This window comes from Sabethes cyaneus, chromosome 3 (genome assembly GCF_943734655.1).
Source record: "Sabethes cyaneus chromosome 3, idSabCyanKW18_F2, whole genome shotgun sequence".
Lineage (NCBI taxonomy): Eukaryota > Metazoa > Arthropoda > Insecta > Diptera > Culicidae > Sabethes > Sabethes cyaneus.
Genome location: NC_071355.1, coordinates 215,057,141 through 215,077,248, shown reverse-complemented (window position 1 = coordinate 215,077,248; position 20,108 = coordinate 215,057,141). Strand labels below are relative to the sequence as shown.

The following is a 20,108-nucleotide window of genomic DNA, read 5'->3' as shown; positions in this document are numbered from 1 at the left end:
ATTAAGCTATAATGTGAGCCAATTATAATCGGATACGAATCCAATTTTTTCCCCAGGCTCGTAGATAATGGTGAACCTTTGAACCACAGCGGACTGGGTCGACAGGAAACTCTACAACCCCAATATAAGGGCGTAACGTATTTCAAACTTCACCAACACCAACTCTCAAGAGTTGAATTAGTTTTAGACACAGATTGTGCCTCTTTCCCCGTCGGGCATTGTCCCTGATGAGGTGAACTATGAACTCATCAACCACCTCCAGTTCGTCGCCGCCAATAGTCTCACAACTCACAACCCATGGGAGGCGAACGTTATTTCTCTGGAGTCTCTACCATATATTTGGTTTTCGACGCATTGATTTGTAACCCAATTCTCTTAGTCTCTGCCGTCCCAAGGTTTCTAGTAGTGATGTCGAGGTCGTCTGCGAAGACTAGGAGTTGTCTACTTTTCCCGAAGATTGTTCGTCTGGTTTTGATAGTCACTCATCGGATCACACCTTCAATAGCGATGTTGAATAACATACAGGACAGTATATTCTCTTGCCGCAATCCTCTGCGTGATTTGAAGGGACTCGGGAGTGCCCCCCGAAAAACGCGCATAACAGGTAGCTTCGATCAGGTGCATCAGTTTGTCCGAAAAACAGTTCTCGTGCATTATCTGCGATAGTCGTTTGCGTTAGACTGCATCGTACGCAGTCTGAAATCCACGAAGATATGATGTGTAAGCATGTTGTACTTACTCTCCACATTTCTGGAGGATTTTTTGGATAGTGAAAATATGATCTGTAGTAGTACGGGACCCCATGAAGCCCGCCCATACTGCCCTACGAATTCTGTTGTATTGGGGATAGATAACGTAACAATATCTGATAGAGTGCCCTGTAGGCGGCCACACCTTCCATCTACTCCTCCAGTAATTTCTCCTCCTCACAAATCATACTATCCAGTATAGTGCTGTTGATTCTTTGCCATTTTTGTAGAGTTCTGCCGGAAATCGGTCCTTGCCGGCGGCTTTATTATTCTTCAGTTGACCGATTTCTCGCCGGATCTCCTCGAGATCGGGAGTCGGCATCGTTTGTAGGTACTTCTAGGTTCACTTCCGTTCTATCTCTTTCCGTTCTATCGTCATCGAGATGCCCATCGAAGAACTGCTTTCAGCAGGCAACCAGCTCGCGCTCGATTGTGACCAGGCATCCCTCCCCATTCCAACACGTATTAGTCTTCGGTATTTTTTACACGATTGGCTCTCCTTCTCATAGAACTTGCGCGATACCTGTCCTCCACACTTAAAAAATAGCACCGAGTTCGGCAAAATTTCGCCGAAATCTCAACAGTTGAACGTTCGGTAAAAAATGTCGATGGTGTATATCGACGTTTACGGATCTTTAGTAACGTTTGGCATCATAAAAATTTTTACCGAGCTCGGTGCTTTTATTTAAGGGTGCTGGGGAGCTCCAAATTAATGTATCGATCTATACATCACTACGCTGCCGATCTGGACCTTCATGTCCCCGATGATGATCTTGATGTCCCTTGGCGACCTCAATGCCCCATTACCTCAATGCCAGTTTCCATCATTCATTCCACCGCTCTGGTGAAATTGGGTCTTGCAGTTACCGATCCTCTACACCTTAACCACACCTTATCGATAGAACGACGAAACGAGAGCAAAGGACAACATCAGCCAATAACAAATAACATTGGCAAAAGAGCCATCAAACAGAGACCAAACGACGATGAAAAGATGACAAAATACGAAAAACGCGCCAAAACAGCGTCAAACAAAAACGGCAAAAAACCAACGAAAAATTCCAAAAATAGACGTTAAAAATCACTAACATGAAAATATAACAAAAAGATGACGCAAAATATACGACGAAAAGACAGGAAATGGACGGCAAAATACAACGACAGGACAGCGAAAAAACGTTCAAAAAAGGAGATGAAGAGATGATAAAAAGACGGCAAAACAGTGACAAACGAAAAGATACTACAAATGACAAATAAACTACAAATGACGCCATCAAAAAGCCATCAAGAGCAGTCCAAAACGCCAAAAATTAGGTCCAAAAATGACAAAAACATCGGAAAATTTTAGAAAGAAGTCAAAAAAGACTGCAAAAACGCTAAAAACACGATACAAAATGACAACAGAAAATAAACAATAAATAAACTAATTACTGAAAAGAGCGAAAAGACGATATAAAGAGGCCAGAAAGCCAAACGTTGAAAAGCACGATAAACGACTAACAGAGCCCAAGTAACAATTCTAAGGCCAATTGGTTTTACTTGAATTTCATAAAGGTTTTATTGCGGTACTGCGCAATACCAAGAGGATACGAGTCGAAACACACTTATAGCTAGCTAGAAAACCATAATATAACTTGTTGGCTGCACCCCATTTCTTAAAAATTTACCGTAAGTGGGCGTAGCAATACAAAATGGCGCACCAATCAAAATTGATATTATGGTGGTTGCTTGTCAAACTGCAAGAAATCTGAAACGGTAACACCCTGACCAAATAGTTTTTTTGCTGGTTTTTATGAAGAATACTAAAGTTCAACACCAAAATCATTTTTTTATGCGATGCCACGTTGCCATATCCTACTATTTTGTTTTAGCTCGCAAACGAAAATTCGTCAAAGCAAAGTGTTATGTAAAAAGAAATTTATTATCGATCGGTTTTCCTGTCACAGGAAGCAACTAATATGATTTTGCTAGAAATTGAGATTGACTTACTGAATCAATTTATTTTGTTAAAACCATCAGCACAGACAAACAGACATAATTCTTGGAAGAAAATTCAACAAAAATTATCGTACGTCACATTTAGCCTGAACAGCACCATCTATGATCGACATTTCCAAATATCAAATAACAACAGGAGTATCCCTCGAACTAGCAAGTATTTTTTATGGGGCATTCCACTTCTTTCGTCAAAAAGCGCCACTTTGACCAAAACGGAGACATTTCCAACTAAGCCCGAATTTGAAATGACGGTTCAATCGATACGAAGAATGGAAAACGAGTGTTATGTCTGTTTGTCTGTGCCACCAGTTTTCGAAAATTGCAAAATTTCGAAGGCGCGTTGAGTTTATCCACCTATCATATCAATATGCACGATAAAATTCAATGCGCACATGCTACAAACCAATAAAATTGCTCAAAATTTATTAAATATTCTATGGGATATTGGACGCTATAAACCAAATCGATCAGAATCATCTGACAGTAAAACTTTATCTTTTCTACTCACGGAAGTATTTTCAAGTTGACAAAGCTGATGAATTGATTAAGATTTTACCAGAGCAAACAGCGAAAAGATATATTAAAATATGCCAGTGGCTGTCAAGCAGCAAAAGTTTAATTGGTTTTATTGCTGCTTTCAGCAGAACGTGATACGACTAATTGAGCTCGTAGCTTTATTAGAGGTTTTATGAAATTGGTCATGAAAGCCACCATTCGAGCGTAATAAAACATGGAATTGTTACTTGGTAGATTTTACAAAACGTATGGTGGTCTGTGCCTAGGCCCTAGAGGCACGAACGAGGGGTCAACGTAGGACTACGAATGTGGGTACAATTCGACAATTCTTGACAATTTGAAAATGTTCAGCAGTTTGTTACGCAAATTTATAACTTACTGTATTGTAATAAGTGCCCTAAAACATTCATGAACATTTGTTGAATGCAGTTAAGTTTAAATACATTAAATGTCTGTACTCTGTATCTCATTTTTATCAGTTTCTTAGAGCTAGTAGTTCCATTAAGAGTTAACCCATCAAGCCACTATTACACATCTTCTAATGATTGGCGATGATTTCGCATTTTGACAATTTTTGCGTGATTTGTAGCACTAGTTAACTTTAAAGTAACTGACTTGAAGCTGGTATATAGTTGACGAAGTTAGCTTTCCTAAAGAGCTTGTTTACAACTACTGTTAAACCGAAAAAGTAAATAATTATTTTGGGTTATCATTTACAACTCTGATTCGCATTCGTAAATTTCCACGGAATTTTTAATAGCACCATTCACTCATATTCCTTCCGCCTTGTTTTCGTGCAAGACAACAGTTCCGAACAAATTTATGCAGTATATGGATGAAATCTGGCAAAAGGAAAGGATGACCGCTCACTTTTCTATGACGCTTCACTTTCTGCACATCAAATTGGACTAGATTCAATGTTTAAAGATAAAATCGGTTGCAGGAAAGGGGTTGGTTTTGCACTCTGGGTTACTTCCCAAGCACAGATATCAAATAGGTATAAGTTAAAACGTTATAAAGAATCTTCGACCTGTTGGGATGGGGGTGTTTCTTACTGTTTTTTTTTTTGTAAAAAGAAACCACTTCAAACAGACGGTGTGTCATCACGGTTAACAGTTAACGTCCCTGCCTGTGAAGCAAGATAATTACGAAGAAAATGTATGGGGACACTTTGGCCTGGAAACTTTTCATTAATTTTTACTATTTAGCGATTAAAAATGAAAATTGTAATAAAAACCACATTATTTCTGCATCTATTATGAATCGATTGGTATTCAAACCATCGAAATCAATTCATTAGTGGCAGAGCTATTAGCGTTCAACATATTTCTTTTTTTCGTAACGCTCGCTTTTTTTGATTTTTTGGAGTTACCCTCTGATACTAGCTACCTTCCTGAGAGACGTAATCCAATGCCAAAAGACGATAGCAAAAGGCAACAGAGTACATATAACAAAAGATGACGAACAAAAAAGGACGAAAAACTCAACGACGAAAAACAAAGATGAAAGGCAAATAAAGAAAGATCGAGAGCAAAAGTCGAGAGTAAGCGTTTTTGAATAATTTAGGTCAAATTTGAAATGTGTCACGAACTGATTTGATTGGAAAAAGTATTAACCCATTTCCTCCTAGCGTTACAAAAACGCAGTGCACTATTCTCTCGATTCTTGGGTAGGCCAGGTTTGAGGTGTCAAATTGGACCTTAAAAAAGAAAGAAAAAAGACACATTGAATTTAATTTACAAGCGTATCAGCACATATTGCAGATCGATACAATCAAAGACTTGATATGGTATGGAGGAGAACTATTTCACATTCAGAAACAACTATTACAAACAGTAGAAAGGTGCACCGATGGGTAATCCATTATCACCGTTCCTGTGTGAGCTGTTAATGGCTAACATTGAAAGTAAGCTGGAACAAAACAAGGTGCTCCCAAAAAGATGATGGCGACACGTCGACGACGTTTTCAGCATAGTCAAATAGGGAGAACTGAAAACCATTCTAACAGCCATGAATGACATACACAGGAACATACATTTCACACACGAAATAGAAAAAGACGGAGAACTTGCTTTTTTGGATATCGTTGTAATCAGACAAATCGAAAGCACGGAAACTGAAATTAAAATTGGAATTTACATTTACATTTTTCACATTTGGCTTCATGTAAAAATCTTTAAAAACGGCTTAGGTTATGTACTTTTTATTTAATGGAAAACTATATCTGATTTTTGTTACGTGTTCATTAATTTACAGGCATTTTAATTTACGTCGAATGTGAGATTCATTTTTTCATTCTGCGCAAAATGCCCATAGAGGTAGACGCTAGAAGAAACAATTTCAGAACTGACTATTCTTGGCTATGTTTCAACACATTTCCTTTTTCTTTTCACCGGTTGAACGGAAATGAGACAAAATATTAATATGATTGAATTTTTATACTAGAGAAATATGCAAGCTTTGAAAAAATCAGTTTTATCCGGATATCTCCGATGTCCACAAGCTATTGCAACTTTCGGAATATTTCAGGAAAGCTAGATTGTTTCGTTCAATGCAATTGGTTGCTTTTAATTTTGTAAAAGTTACGACCGTTTGTATTTTATCAAAATTTGTCCGGATCATTATGTCTACCTCCTGTAGCTTCGTTATTTGATTTCTATGCCAGCCTCTTCACCAATAATGTGCATTCTACACTCGACGAAGGGCATCTTATCACCCAGTTCAAACCTTCAAAAGGAAGTAACATTGTTCAAGATCAAAACGTTTTTGTGAAGTATGTAAGCGAATGTAATTGACAAACTGATACACTAAATAGTGGTTTTGACTCCGAGCGAATAGCGCCATATAATATACCTATCAGAACCAATATGTGCCCGGAGAAGGTTGTCATTGGTGATAATATGTGACATTACCTGTGCACAGCAATGCGGGCAGCTCCGCTAAATAACATTGACGCTGATAAGGCCAGAAACATTGTACGATTCTCGTGTCTCTGAAGCGCCAAAGCACGACCAGGAACATCGAAATAGGTACAGGCGGAATGGGCGGAAACAGCAGCGGTTTGAACCGCTGCAACTATCAACTCTGATTGCTAATTGACAGGTTGGTCGCGATTGCGACGTTGAAATGAAATAATTGAATCAGTACAGCTTTTAACTAGTTTTCACCGAACTAATGTTGCAGCTGATGAATAATAGAACCGATATAATTATACAAGTTTAAACATAAAAACCAGTAGACCTTCATTTTTAAACCACAAAATGGAGTTTGTGTTTGCTTTCTATGCGCATCGGCTGTATTTATTCTAGCACATTTTTAAATATTACAAAATTAACAGTAGCTCAAGCGTTTCCGTCGTGAGTGTCCCCATTACTGTTGTTCATAAGAAGTTGTCTGTTTAGAGAGGATATGATGCGCTACTATATGCAACACTAACAGGTACAGGTAAAGTTATGTTCTTATTTATTTAATATGTTCAGTACTATATACATTGTGTTGGAATAAATGGCTATCTAGTCAAGCATATGGTTTTTGCCATATAGAAACACTATTGCTCCACCGTGGTAAACCGATGCTCGTACTAACAGCTCCAATAATGTGAAATGTCACATCGCTACAATTACTGCTGCTGAGAAAACGTGCTTTCCAATGATGCCCTTTCAATTCCAACTGATTTAACCGTATAATGCCATGCCACGTTAAGCTGTCCCTTCAAATCTTCGGCTAGATAGACAACATACCAAACTAACAGTTAGTCACGACATCTGCTGCGGCATTTGCCGTTGAAGAAAGCCACACGTACCTATTTAACGGTGCCCTTATTTCGGATCATCGCGAGAATCGTGCCGTGCCGCAGCAGTCTTTCCCACATTACCTGGAAACCGACCGACAACCGTTGCATTTACTATTTGGAGAAACAACCATGAAAATGCTGGAAACGTTGAAAAGTCACGGTCAGATTAGGTTCGAGTAGCGATTTAATCTATACCCGGGTAAGACCGTACAGATGTAGCAGTCGGGTCGGGTGGTAGGCATTTTATCAACTCCAGCAAGTCCACACCGATGCCACCACTGACAATGCAATAGAATGCAATAGAGGTGGGGGATTAAAGAATTGGACAGATTGTGCAATCTGCCAACAGGAGTGAAGTTCTATTTTGATGAATCGATTTATTGCCTCGTTTTTCCAGCTAATTCAAGAGTAATAAATTGTATTTTGTTAACTCATAACACTAACCCCAAACATGGAGGGTAAATTTGACCCTATAAGCTGACGTAAATCCATTCCAAAAATTTATCTGAAATCGCACAGATTTAATTGATTACGTAAAATAAAACCACAGATCCGAAAGTTCCACGGATCCGCGACCCTCGATAGTTTACCATGCGTGAAAAAAAAAACCAGTCGGTCGACATTCTCAATCCACGTCTGATTTTTGCGTACATTTTTCTCCTCTTGTGAACGGATTTCTCCCCACAAGGCAATTGAAGCCCGTTCGCTCCAATGGCGTTCGCCAACAACACATCGGACCGGACAGTGCCCCATTAGAGACGGCGAATATTACGGTAGCTGGAGTAGCTCTGTCCCGCGTCCGATTCCGCCTTCCGCGCCCATATGGTTACCTCAGCTAGCCAGCCAATTACCTCAGTTTAAAACTTCACTAGACCGAGGTGTGTATTGGCGTGCGTTCAAGTTCAAAGTCAAACAATATCCGCAACATGTTTGATTTGTTCCTAGACAAACGCACACCCAGACAATATCTGGAGGTTCCGACACTAGCGGCCAGCTCCGACACGCCCCCAGGCTCGAGAAAATCATTACATCCGACGAAACATGCGAGTGTAGAGAGTGCCAGCCAATTGGTATGTTTACCATTCGTCTGCTGTGCGCTCGGTTGTACGTTTTGTACACCGGACTCTCGTCGGATAAATATAGAGAAAAGGCTAATTATTAATCACGCGACGACCAAACCGCAAACTGTGCAGAGCAGAGCCAGAGAGAGTTGCTTGACAAACTGGTCGGCGAATTATCTACATGACCAAGTCGTCCGTATCCTGCAACCGCAAAGTCAACAACAACACTTTTAATGGGTAGGTACGAGTAATACTATTTTGGGATACGCAACACGTGTGACCGGCTAATACGGTTAGCTTGTAATGCTGTTAATTAGAGCAATTTTTCGCTGGTAGTCGGGTAAATACTCGTTTTCGGAAAATGTTGGAAGTTTATTGGTCACTAAGCCTTACATAAAGCAATATTTTACGCTTTTTATTTGATCTATTGTGGCACAGGGTGGTTTATCTATTTTAGACAAGCGTAACGCGTATTTTATTTTAGACACACTCATTTGATTTTGCTGTGAATATCCAAAATAGAGTACACGTAACGCCTGTTTAAAATAGATAAATCACCCTGTTTCACGCTTTGGTACGATTATAACAATTTGAGCTTATAATTTAATAAGTTATGACTTCATTAAATTTTATGGCAATATTTACATTGACTTACATTTACATTTACATTGATATTTACATTGTATGGTGAGCCACTACCCCCGTACATAAGAATCAGAAGAATTTATCTTATTACGTATTTATATCCAAGCACTTGTTTTCACAACACTAATTTTCATTTTCAAATTTATTATTATAATTTATTTATTATTTAATACTAGCTGACCCGACAAACTTCGTATTGCCACAAATTAACCTGTGTTGTACATAAATCATGAATCTCGGATGATCTTTGTCACTATCTCGAGTTTTGCAAGCCCCCCAGTGGGCGGCGCTTCCGACGGCGGGTCACCGGCAACACTCGCGACCGGCTCGTCCTGAATGATCTAGTGTTACTATAGATAGTTTTTGTGGTCTTGTTATTGATTAATGTTTTATGGAAGAGTCTCGAATTTCTCGAGTTGGATTAGTTTTTGAGTTTCGCAAAAATTTCTGTTTTATTTGTATGAGAGTCCATATCTCCCTACCACAGGGGTGAGAGGTCGGTCTCTAACTATCATAAAATAAATTCAAGACTGAAAAATCTCCTACATGCTAAATTTGGTTCCATTTGCTTGATTAGTACTCAAATTATAAGGAAATTTGTATTTCATTTGTATGGGAGCCCACCCTCTTAAAAGGGAAAGGGGTCGTAATACACCACAGAAAAAAAATTCTGCCATCTAAAACTCTCACATGCCAAATTTGGTTCCATTTGCTTGATTAGTTCTAAAGTTATGAGCAAATTTGTATTTCGTTTGAATGGGAGCCCCCCCCCCCTCCTAAAAAGGTAAGAAGTCCTAATTCATAATGGGAAAAATGGTTGCCTCCAAAAACACCCACATGCCAAATATGGTTCCATTTGCTTGATTAGTTCTCGAATTATGAGGAAATTTGTATTTCATTTGTATAGGAGCCCCCCCTACTAAAGTGAGGAGAGGTCCTAATTCATCATAGAAAAAAATCTTGCCTCCAAAAACACCTACATGCCAAAGTTTGTTCCATTTGCTTGATTAGTTCTCGAGTTATGAGGAAATTTATATTTAGCTTATATAGGAGCTTCCCCCTCCTAAAGTGGGGAGGTGTCCCAATTCATCATAAAAAATATTCTTGTCTTCGAAAACCTTCACATGCCAAATTTGGTTCCATTTGCTTGATTAGTTCTCGAGTTATGAGGAAATTTGTATTTCGCTTGTATAGGAGCCCCCCCTCCTAAAGTAGGGAGGGGTCCCAATTCGTCATAGAAAAAATTTTGGTCTCTAAAAACACACACATGCCAAATTTGGTTCTCTTTGCTTGATTAGTTCTCGAGTTATGAGGAAATTTGTATTTCGTTTGTATAGGAGCCCCCCCTCCTAAAGTGGGGAGGGGTCCCAATTCGTCATAGAAAAAATTTTGGTCTCCAAAAACACACACATGCCAAATTTGGTTCCATTTGCTTGATTAGTTCTCGAGTTATGAGGAAATTTGTATTTCATTTGTACAGGAGCCCCCCCTCTTAAAGTGGGGAGGGGCCTAATTCATCATAGAAAATATTCTTGCCTTCGAAAACCTTCACATGCCAAATTTGGTTCCATTTGCTTGATTAGTTCTCGAGTTATGAGGAAATTTGTATTTCGCTTGTATATGAGCCCCCCCTCCTAAAGTAGGGAGGGGTCCCAATTCATCATAGAAAATATTCTTGCCTTCGAAAACCTTCACATGCCAAATTTGGTTCCATTTGCTTGATTAGTTCTCGAGTTATGAGGAAATTTGTATTTCGCTTGTATAGGAGCCCCCCCTCCTAAAGTGGGGAGGGGTCCCAATTCATCATAGAAAAAATTTTGGTCTCCAAAAACACACACATGCCAAATTTGGTTCCATTTGCTTGATTAGTTCTCGAGTTATGAGGAAATTTGTATGGAAGCCCCCCCTCTTAAAGGGGAGAGGAGTTATAATTCCCCTTATAAAGAGGGGAGGGGTCTCAAATTACCCTAGAATAAATTCTTGTCACCGAAAACACCCACATGCCAAATTTGGTTCTATTTGCTTGATTAGTTCTCGAGTTATGCAGAAATTTGTGTTTCATTTGTATGGGAGCCCCCCCTCTTAGTGGGGGGAGGGGTCTCTAACCATCACTAAAACCTTCCCTGGCCCCAAAAACCTCTACATGCAAATTTTCACGCCGATTGGTTCAGTAGTTTTCGATTCTATAAGGAACAAAATACAGACAGACAGACAGACAGACAGACAGACAGACAGACAGACAGACAGACAGACAGACAGACAGACAGACAGACAGACAGACAGACAGACAGACAGACAGACAGACAGACAGACAGACAGACAGACAGACAGACAGACAGACAGACAGACAGACAGACAGACAGACAGACAGACAGACAGACAGACAGACAGACAGACAGACAGACAGACAGACAGACAGACAGACAGACAGACAGACAGACAGACAGACAGACAGACAGACAGACAGACAGACAGACAGACAGACAGACAGACAGACAGACAGACAGACAGACAGACAGACAGACAGACAGACAGACAGACAGACAGACAGACAGACAGACAGACAGACAGACAGACAGACAGACAGACAGACAGACAGACAGACAGACAGACAGACAGACAGACAGACAGACAGACAGACAGACAGACAGACAGACAGACAGACAGACAGACAGACAGACAGACAGACAGACAGACAGACAGACAGACAGACAGACAGACAGACAGACAGACAGACAGACAGACAGACAGACAGACAGACAGACAGACAGACAGACAGACAGACAGACAGACAGACAGACAGACAGACAGACAGACAGACAGACAGACAGACAGACAGACAGACAGACAGACAGACAGACAGACAGACAGACAGACAGACAGACAGACAGACAGACAGACAGACAGACAGACAGACAGACAGACAGACAGACAGACAGACAGACAGACAGACAGACAGACAGACAGACAGACAGACAGACAGACAGACAGACAGACAGACAGACAGACAGACAGACAGACAGACAGACAGACAGACAGACAGACAGACAGACAGACAGACAGACAGACAGACAGACAGACAGACAGACAGACAGACAGACAGACAGACAGACAGACAGACAGACAGACAGACAGACAGACAGACAGACAGACAGACAGACAGACAGACAGACAGACAGACAGACAGACAGACAGACAGACAGACAGACAGACAGACAGACAGACAGACAGACAGACAGAAATCTTTCTTTATAGGTATAGATTGTCTGAAGTTTTTGGAGCGTCTTAGTAGAATACGAAACCTAAAATTAAAAAAGAAAAAAACTTATCCAATTTAATTCTACTATGTATATTTTATTCACGACAGATACGTATTTCGCCTACGACTTGCAGGTTTCCTCAGTATCTGTTTTCGAACTAGTATACAGTATACGAATACATAGTAGAATTAAATTGGATAAGTTTTAAAATATTGTCGTCACCCATTAAACTTCGATTATATTTCAGAATGGGGAAGGTCTCGAACCACCATAAAAAAACTTGCCTCCAAAAACCTCCACATGCCCAATATGATCCCATTTGCTGGATTGGTTCTCGAGTTATGCAGAATTTTGTGTTTCATTTGTATGGAAGCCCCCCTTCGGTCTCGAACCACCATAGAAAAAAAAATGTTTCCAAAAACCTCCACATGATTAGTTCTCGAGTTATGGAGAAATTTCTGTTTCAGTTGTATGAGAGCCCACCCATTTCACAGTGCGTGGGGTGTCGAACCAGTCCCTAGAAAAAAAATCTTGCCTTCAAAAACCACCATATGCCAAATTTGATGCCATTTGCTTGAATAATTCGAGTTATGCAAAAATTTGTGTTTCGGTTATATTTTAGCACCGCCCCCCCTCATAGACGGAGGAGGGTCTTAAACCACTATAGAAAAAAAACCAAAGCCTTTCCCATTTGCTTGATTAGTTCTCGAGTTACGGAGAAATTTGTGTTTCGTTTGTATGGGAGCCAACCTTTTCAGAGGTGGGAGGGGTCTCGGATCATCATAGAAAAAAATCTTGCACCAGAAACCCCCACATACCAAATTCGATTCCGTTTGCTTGATTAGTTCTCGAGTTACGGAGAAATTTGTGTTTCATTTGTATTGGAGCCCGCCCTTTCAGAGAGAAAGGGTCTCGGACCATCATGGAAAAAAATCTTGCGTCCAGAAACCCCCACATACCAAATTTGGTCCAATTTGCTTGATTAGTTCTCGAGTTATGGAGAAATTTGTGTTTCATTTGTATGGTAGTCCGCTCTTTCAGAGGGGGAGGGATCTCGGACCATCAAAGAAAAAAATCTTGCCTCCAGAAACCCCCACATATCAAATTTGGTCCAATTTGCTTGATTAGTTCTCGAGTTATGGTGAAACTTGTGTTTCATTTGTATGGGAGTCCGCCCTTCCAGGGGAGCAAGGGGTCTCGGACCATCATAAAAACAAATCTTGCTTCCAAAAACCTCCACCTGCCAAATTTGATTCCATTTGTTTGATTAGTTTTCGATTTACGGAGAAATTTGTGTTCCATTTGTATGGGAGCCACCCTCTTCCAGAGTGGGAGGGGTCTCAAACCATCATAAGAACCTTCTCTGGCCCCAGAAACCATTGCATACAAATTTTCATGTCGATCGGTTCAGTAGCTTCCGAGTCTATAAAGGTCCTACATACAGACAGACAGCAATTCTTTTTATAGGTATAGATCCTTCCTATATCGGCATCAACTTTTCAAAAGGGCATAACTGCAAAATAAGCAAAAGCATAGGATACCGCCTGTATCCCCTATTCTGATTATGGAACGGATTGGTTTTTCGAACGAAAGTGGATAGTATTCTTCAATCCGCCAGTAATATCAAATGGGCAAAAAATCGTTCGAAACGAGTCGATTAAAATAAAGATCGGATCAAAATATAGAATAGGAGTGACAGAAATTCATAGCTTGCAAATTGAGCGTGAATATTTGTATCTGCAATTGGTGTACCTAATAGTATTAAAGTAACGTATGCACTAAAAAAATCGGGTGAAAAAAACTACAAAAGATAATTCAATTGAACTGATTTTTCGGAGGGTTGGCGGTCTTTGGCGCTACCTTCTTTCTGGTATTCAACTACAGAAGGACATTTTTCACTAAGAATAAAGCATGTTTTATAGTACGAAAACGAACGTTTGTTTTACGAATTCTTTTGTTGTTTTCTACCACGAAGTAGATTCGTAAAATCTGTCCTGAATGTTTCTTACATATAAACAAAGGTATATTCGTACACATTATTTAAAAAAAATGCTTCGTGCATTATCCTACGTCAAAACAAAATATAATTAAAAAAGGCAGAAGCAGAAAATTTGTAATGAAATATGGCAAAGTGAATTTGGCAAAGTAAAGTAAAGTAAGAAACAAAAATATGAATTAAATTTGAATTTGAGACACTTTCACAATAAATTTACATTAAGTTTCTATGCACACAATAAAAACCGGTGTAGACGCATTTGATACGTACCTACGGATAACTGTATTTTAGAAAATGCTTCGTGCATTATACGAATGTACGAAAAGCTCACGATAAAAATAGTATAATACCGACACCTATCGGAAAATAGCGAAATCTCTTTTCTCTCTGAAAAAAGCTGACATGATCGGGAATCGAAGTTGAGCTTGTTGGTCATATTTCCCTGAGAACAGCCGTCGATGTCGCAAACCACAGGACCACGACAAGCAGTAGAGATGGTCGGGTATTCAAATTTGAATACCCGAACCCGACCCGTACCCGATCAAGGAAAAAATTAAAAACCCGTACCCGACCCGAAGCCGCAAGTTTATTATTTTTGATACCCGAACCCGACCGCAACCCGACGGGTACGGGACGGGCCCGGGTACCCGACCATCTTTAGTGCTAAATGTGGTCAATAGAGATACCCGACCCGACCCGTACCCGGCTTCAAAAGCAAAAATTAAGAACCCGTACCCGACCCGAACCAGCCAATTATTTTTTTTCAATATCCGAACCCGACCCGAACCCGGCGGGTATGGGTACGGGTGCGGGTTTCGGGCAAATTTTCCGCTACCCGACCATCTCTAACAAGCAGGTCATAATTGCACAAGTATATTTTCTCTTATATAGGGTACGGGAGGGTATTTCCAGCACGCTACTAAATTCGGCATACATTACTTCTTTTTTGCTGCGCTTTCCCAAATAAAAACTTTGCCACTACATAACAATACTGAAACGTAGCACTCATAAGCTTTAGTGTGTTATAACTATTTTCATAAAAATGTAAGTATTTTGCTAAATTTTATTCAATAAACATCAAAACCACTGTTTTTCCATTGGTACATAATCAGGCTGAAAAAACCAGCAGCAATCGCTTACGCGTATCCGCTCTTGATGATAGTTTGAAAAACACACAATTATGATCACGTTTACTAATTCTAGCAACTAAACAGCTGTGAATATGCTATCACAGAACAATTCTACTTCTTTTCATCACGGAAGAACACAAAAATTCTCCCCCCGCCCTTCACTAGCAACCTGCAGCATTTTGCTTTCAATTTCAGCATATGGTGCTTTATTTACACTACTACCAAGATGTGATGCAGTTGCGCCTGAAACTCGTCTATCGTGTTGACACAGCTAGGATTTGAGTGACAATCACTTGCTTCTGGTGCTAATATATATGTACGATTCAATGATACATTAGCGCCAGCAGCAAGCTGTTGTCACTGCAAAACTAGTTATCTTCAATGAGCCGTTATCTAAGCAATACCGACACGTTATCCATCGGTCTCTCTTTTAATCTGTTTTTGAAAAGCATCTTATCCTTGTGCAGGCTATTTCGGCCGGTCGGATTTAAAAAACACTTTTGAAAATGGGCCCAATTTAGCCGCAGCGACTTCATCATTTCTTGGGACTATAACTCAAATTCAGTAACGTTTCATTAAGACCAAAATACACGCCAATAATCAGTAAATATTATTCTATCAACTGGTATAAAAATCTTGTCTCGAATGAATATAATTTCAACGTAATTCCTGAATATTGTTTAGGCTACCGCTTAATGGGCTAAAAATACCCTCCCGTACCCTACGAACCATTTAATATCAACATGAGCGGTAGAGAATAAACCTACGAATGTTTCTAAATGGCATGAAATTATTTTTATCAGATACAACTTTAGTTTTATGAGTATTTTTTCTAGAAAATACGAAATTATGCTCTCAGTGTTCAAGAACTTGGTATGGGTGATATATTTGACGTCATCACTTACCTCCTCGGTGGAAGACGTGAAGTTCCCGGTCCCCTGCCAGTCGTTACATTCCAGCTCCAAGTAGGTTACGTCATCCATTTCGAATCACGACGTCACGCTCCGCCGAAAATATGTTTTTAACCAACAGTTTCAGCCGCATCTTCTGGACGATTACCTTCCGAATAAAACTGTCATTTTGGCTGGATACTTCTTTTCTCTTTGGCCGCTTGCTCCGACCGGTCCAAGGCGCCGAACGATCAGGTCACCTCTTCAGCTTCTGGTGCATGCTGCATTTTACGATCATCCTTCTCGCATACAGATTCGGCAAACTGTATTATGTGCCGCAGTGAATATAGGGTAACGGTTCAGACATCAAACAAGAAAACCGAGATTTTTTGCCATATAGTTCCATTTCGATGAGAATTGTTTAGCCTACATAAAACAGAAACATTTTTCAGCATGAAACTTAAGCCCAAATATTTGAAAAAATTGTTGTAAATGTAAAAGACTCAGTTTTCGCCATTTCTGGGCTCCAGTTTTCGCCACCCCCAGAAGCATCGTTTGTATCTTGTTCGAGTCTGAAAATTCATTAATATTAATATTTTTTTCGAAAAATAGAATTAATTTTAAGATGAATAGTGAAAACAGAATGGTTTTCCAACCGCATAACTGGATCCCGCGATGTGCTTAGGAACGGTCCCATTGAAATTCGCCAATGGCGAACATTGGATCATGTTTAAATCATTTCAATATGACGACACCAACTAAAAATAATGTCAATTTGAGTTATATAACCATTAAGGGGTTGGAGTCATATTATATTGGTTCAGTACATAACTATGTTTGAGTTATTGGATGAGGATTTCGGACTGACATGGGGATCTATGCTCGTGCTTTCCGGTCATATGTTCCAGTTCTATGTTTGGTTTGCTTTCTCCGATCAAACGTCAATGTTTCCAGGTAACATTTAAGCACGGCATTTACAGTCGTTTTGGGGAATTTGACAGCTTTAGCGACTATTCCTCGTGATCACGTTGGGTTTTCAACATCGCAAAAACTTGTGTTTAGTTACGAACCGTTAGTAAATATTTGTACCTAATTAATGGGACCCCGGGGGTAGGATTTTCTAGCCAAATTACTAACTACAACTTGGTAGAAAAGGGTTAATCCCTGTGTAGTGGTTAGCATTCACGCCTCTCATGTTGAGGACCCGGGTAGAAATCCCAACCCCGCAGAAGTCACAAATGACCCAAGCTGTTAAAGTGACTATAACAAAAAAAATTAGTAGAAAAATTATGATGATTGGTCTATAATTTTAGTATTGAAAAATGTTCAAAAGCTCAAATGCCAATGTTCTGCCTATTATTCTGTATTAATTTATGCGTAATTGAGAAATCTGGGTATAAATTTGGTAGCTAAATTTTTCAGCAAAATGTAGATCATGAAACTATTTATCGCAGTACACATCTATAAGGTCGATGCAATCGATCAAATTGTTATCCATTACCGGATATTTACCAGGAAGCAAAATCCACGGGCACCGGCAGCTACACATGTTTACCCATCTGCTCTGATATGCGGGTAATCATACTAACCAATATGTGCGGTACCGCGTTTTGCACGTATCGCAAAGTGGGGTTTCGAAACTGCGCCGCAGCTTTCGAGAAAACTCATCTATAGGCCCACCGATATGTATGCAAGCAACAGCCTAGGGCTGTAAAATGAGGAAAACCGCTTTCACAGCTTATTATAAATTGTGAATACGGCAGTGTTTACAGTCGTTCGAAGGCAACATTTGCGTGTGGTGCATTTCGCGTGATAAAAGTTGATCTCGTTCGCACAATGCATCCCTGCACTGGGCTGGGAGTGAACCTGGGGGTGGTGGCGCGAACCGAGCAAGCGATACCTAACAACAATGACGAGCTCAGTGCGTAGTGAAGGGCCTTGAAGTGCATCAGTGATGAGCTTTGTTTTCACTAGAGCTTAGGTGCAAAAGGGCCATAGTCACTCGGTTGCTGCATGCTAACTTATAGTTTCGCTTCCACGCTGCTGTTGGTGTTGCCCTATTTGACGACAATAAAAAGGAAACACATCGGTGAGAGAATTGAATGAAGAAGGTACCTGTTACCGATTTATCGGTTGAATTTTCTACGACCCGTGCTGTACTCGACCCGTCACGTTCATACTGGAAAACTTGCTGATACTCATGATACTCAACGTAACCATGCATTTGGTGCACGAGAATATATTCGAAGCCGCGGGTTATAAGCGAATTCTAAAGTTTCTATTTCAAAAAAGCGGTTTTTCTTTGATAGGATTCAAAGCGAGCACTTTATGCATCGATAATGTGATTCAAAGAATTTGGTAGAAAATGCGCGCAAGTTTACCAATAGCAATATGTTTCACAAGTTTACCAATGTGTAATAGACCTGTCATCTATCCGTAAAACTTTGCACTTAATCAACGGCTCAGGATGTGAGCAAAACCGGCAAACGACTAAATTTTAGAAACTTAATAATAACTGCACGTGGTGGATATGTCAGTTATTTGAATGTTTTCAACTTAAAAAAACTGATGAAGTATACTAGTTTATTTGCAATATTTTATAGCGTTTTGGAATTTGCATGTTATTTAGCTCACCACGAAACTAATCAAAAATTATTTTTCACTTGTCAACAGATGACGAACGGAACGTTCGACACCACAAACGACGATAGCTGTTCTGTGACGACGGAGTTCCGCAACGCCGAGGGCAGCTCCGATGGTGACGATCGAAGTGTTGTTGTCAGAGGAAAAACTTCACCGATGGGAATGACTACTGCCACGGGAAACCAACCGAAGGCGGCAACAAACGGTGGAGGAAGCAAGAAACGCCGTTCTGCTTCCACCCTGGAAGGAGTTATTAGCACTAAGCACCACCTGAAACTAGTCAGCAAGGAGTTGGAGTGGGAGCGCAAGCTTCGTGATGACCAGCTTTCGAGGCTACTGAAAGCGTTGATCTATTTCGAGGCGCGGATCCAGAGTGAACAGAAACTTATCCGACAGCAGTTGCATGAAAAGGATGACGTGATCAGTCGGCAGAATTGTACGATCAACCGGATGAAGCGTAAACTGGGTGAAGATGTCGAGTCGGATATCGAGCTGCCCGAGGTCGCCCAGTATTGTCTCAAGTGCCGCCGCAGTTACTACGGAATGGAGTACCGGAGTAGTGGGACACAGACAGGCGACTACAGGGATGATGGCGGGGAGAGTGTAAATACTGGTAAGTGTAACGTTGAAAAGTGTTAAGTGCGTTGTAATTCAATCCTTTGTTATCCCCTTTTTATAGAGATACTCTCGCTGAACAGTGTAGAGTATGCCTCGTCGAGCGAGGAGCAGGACTCGTCGCTGTACGTACGTGCCAATTCGTTTAAGGATGCCCGACGGAGTCGCAAGTACACCAGCAAACGGTCGTACCAAAGCTATCAGCGGCCATCGAGACAAAGCAGCTTCAAGAGTACCACCAGTAGCAGTATTAATGGCGGCTGCATCCCGTCGGGGCTCAGCAATGGTTGCGGTTTGAACGGGGGCGGCGAGAACAGCAACGAAACTTACGAAAACATCGAACCAAATAAGAATGTGCCTAAAATTGTGATTTACGAGAACTACGAGAGCGATAAGGAGAATCATGACGAATACAAGGGACAAGATGCAAATAATTACGACGTTGTGGAGCCATCTTACTCGAATCGGATAGATTCGATGCATGGAATCAAGTCTGCAAGTGTAAGAAACGAAGAAGAGGTTCGAGCGCCGAAAATGGGCGTCCACCGTGAGACTGATGAAGAGAGTGTCCTTTACGAGGAGCACCAGAGTGCAAAGAATGCCAGCAATCAGCAGAAGTATACGGAAGGTATGGAGATGAAACAAACTATCGAAACCAGCGATGATTGGTATGCGAGTGCCAGCGATATGGAAGATTCGGATTCGGCGCTCGGGAAACCGTATAGCAATGCGGCTGTTAATCCAGTCTTAGAGTGTGTTAACCAAGTAAGTATAGATAACAGCTCACTTTTTAGGATTACATATTCATTCGA

General features: G+C 40.5%; 2 protein-coding genes across 3 annotated transcripts in view; one reads left to right on the top strand and one right to left on the bottom strand.

Annotated features, from left to right (window-relative positions):
• Nucleotides 1-20,108, bottom strand: part of LOC128741810 (deoxynucleotidyltransferase terminal-interacting protein 2) — a 483,164-nt gene that overhangs the window by 79,321 nt on the left and 383,735 nt on the right. The gene's annotated exons all lie outside the window — the stretch shown is intronic.
• LOC128741806 (uncharacterized) overlaps nucleotides 1-20,108 on the top strand; it is an 84,843-nt gene that overhangs the window by 62,053 nt on the left and 2,682 nt on the right. Inside the window, exons 1-3 of one of the 2 annotated variants that reach the window (XM_053837865.1) lie at nucleotides 18,567-18,611; nucleotides 18,712-19,294; nucleotides 19,361-20,061. In XM_053837865.1, the coding sequence (XP_053693840.1) occupies nucleotides 18,712-19,294; nucleotides 19,361-20,061 (1,284 nt within the window). In that variant the 5' untranslated portion in view covers nucleotides 18,567-18,611. Of the gene's footprint in view, nucleotides 1-18,566; nucleotides 18,612-18,711; nucleotides 19,295-19,360; nucleotides 20,062-20,108 lie in introns of those variants that run through there. The other variant, XM_053837864.1, reaches the window with a different exon arrangement.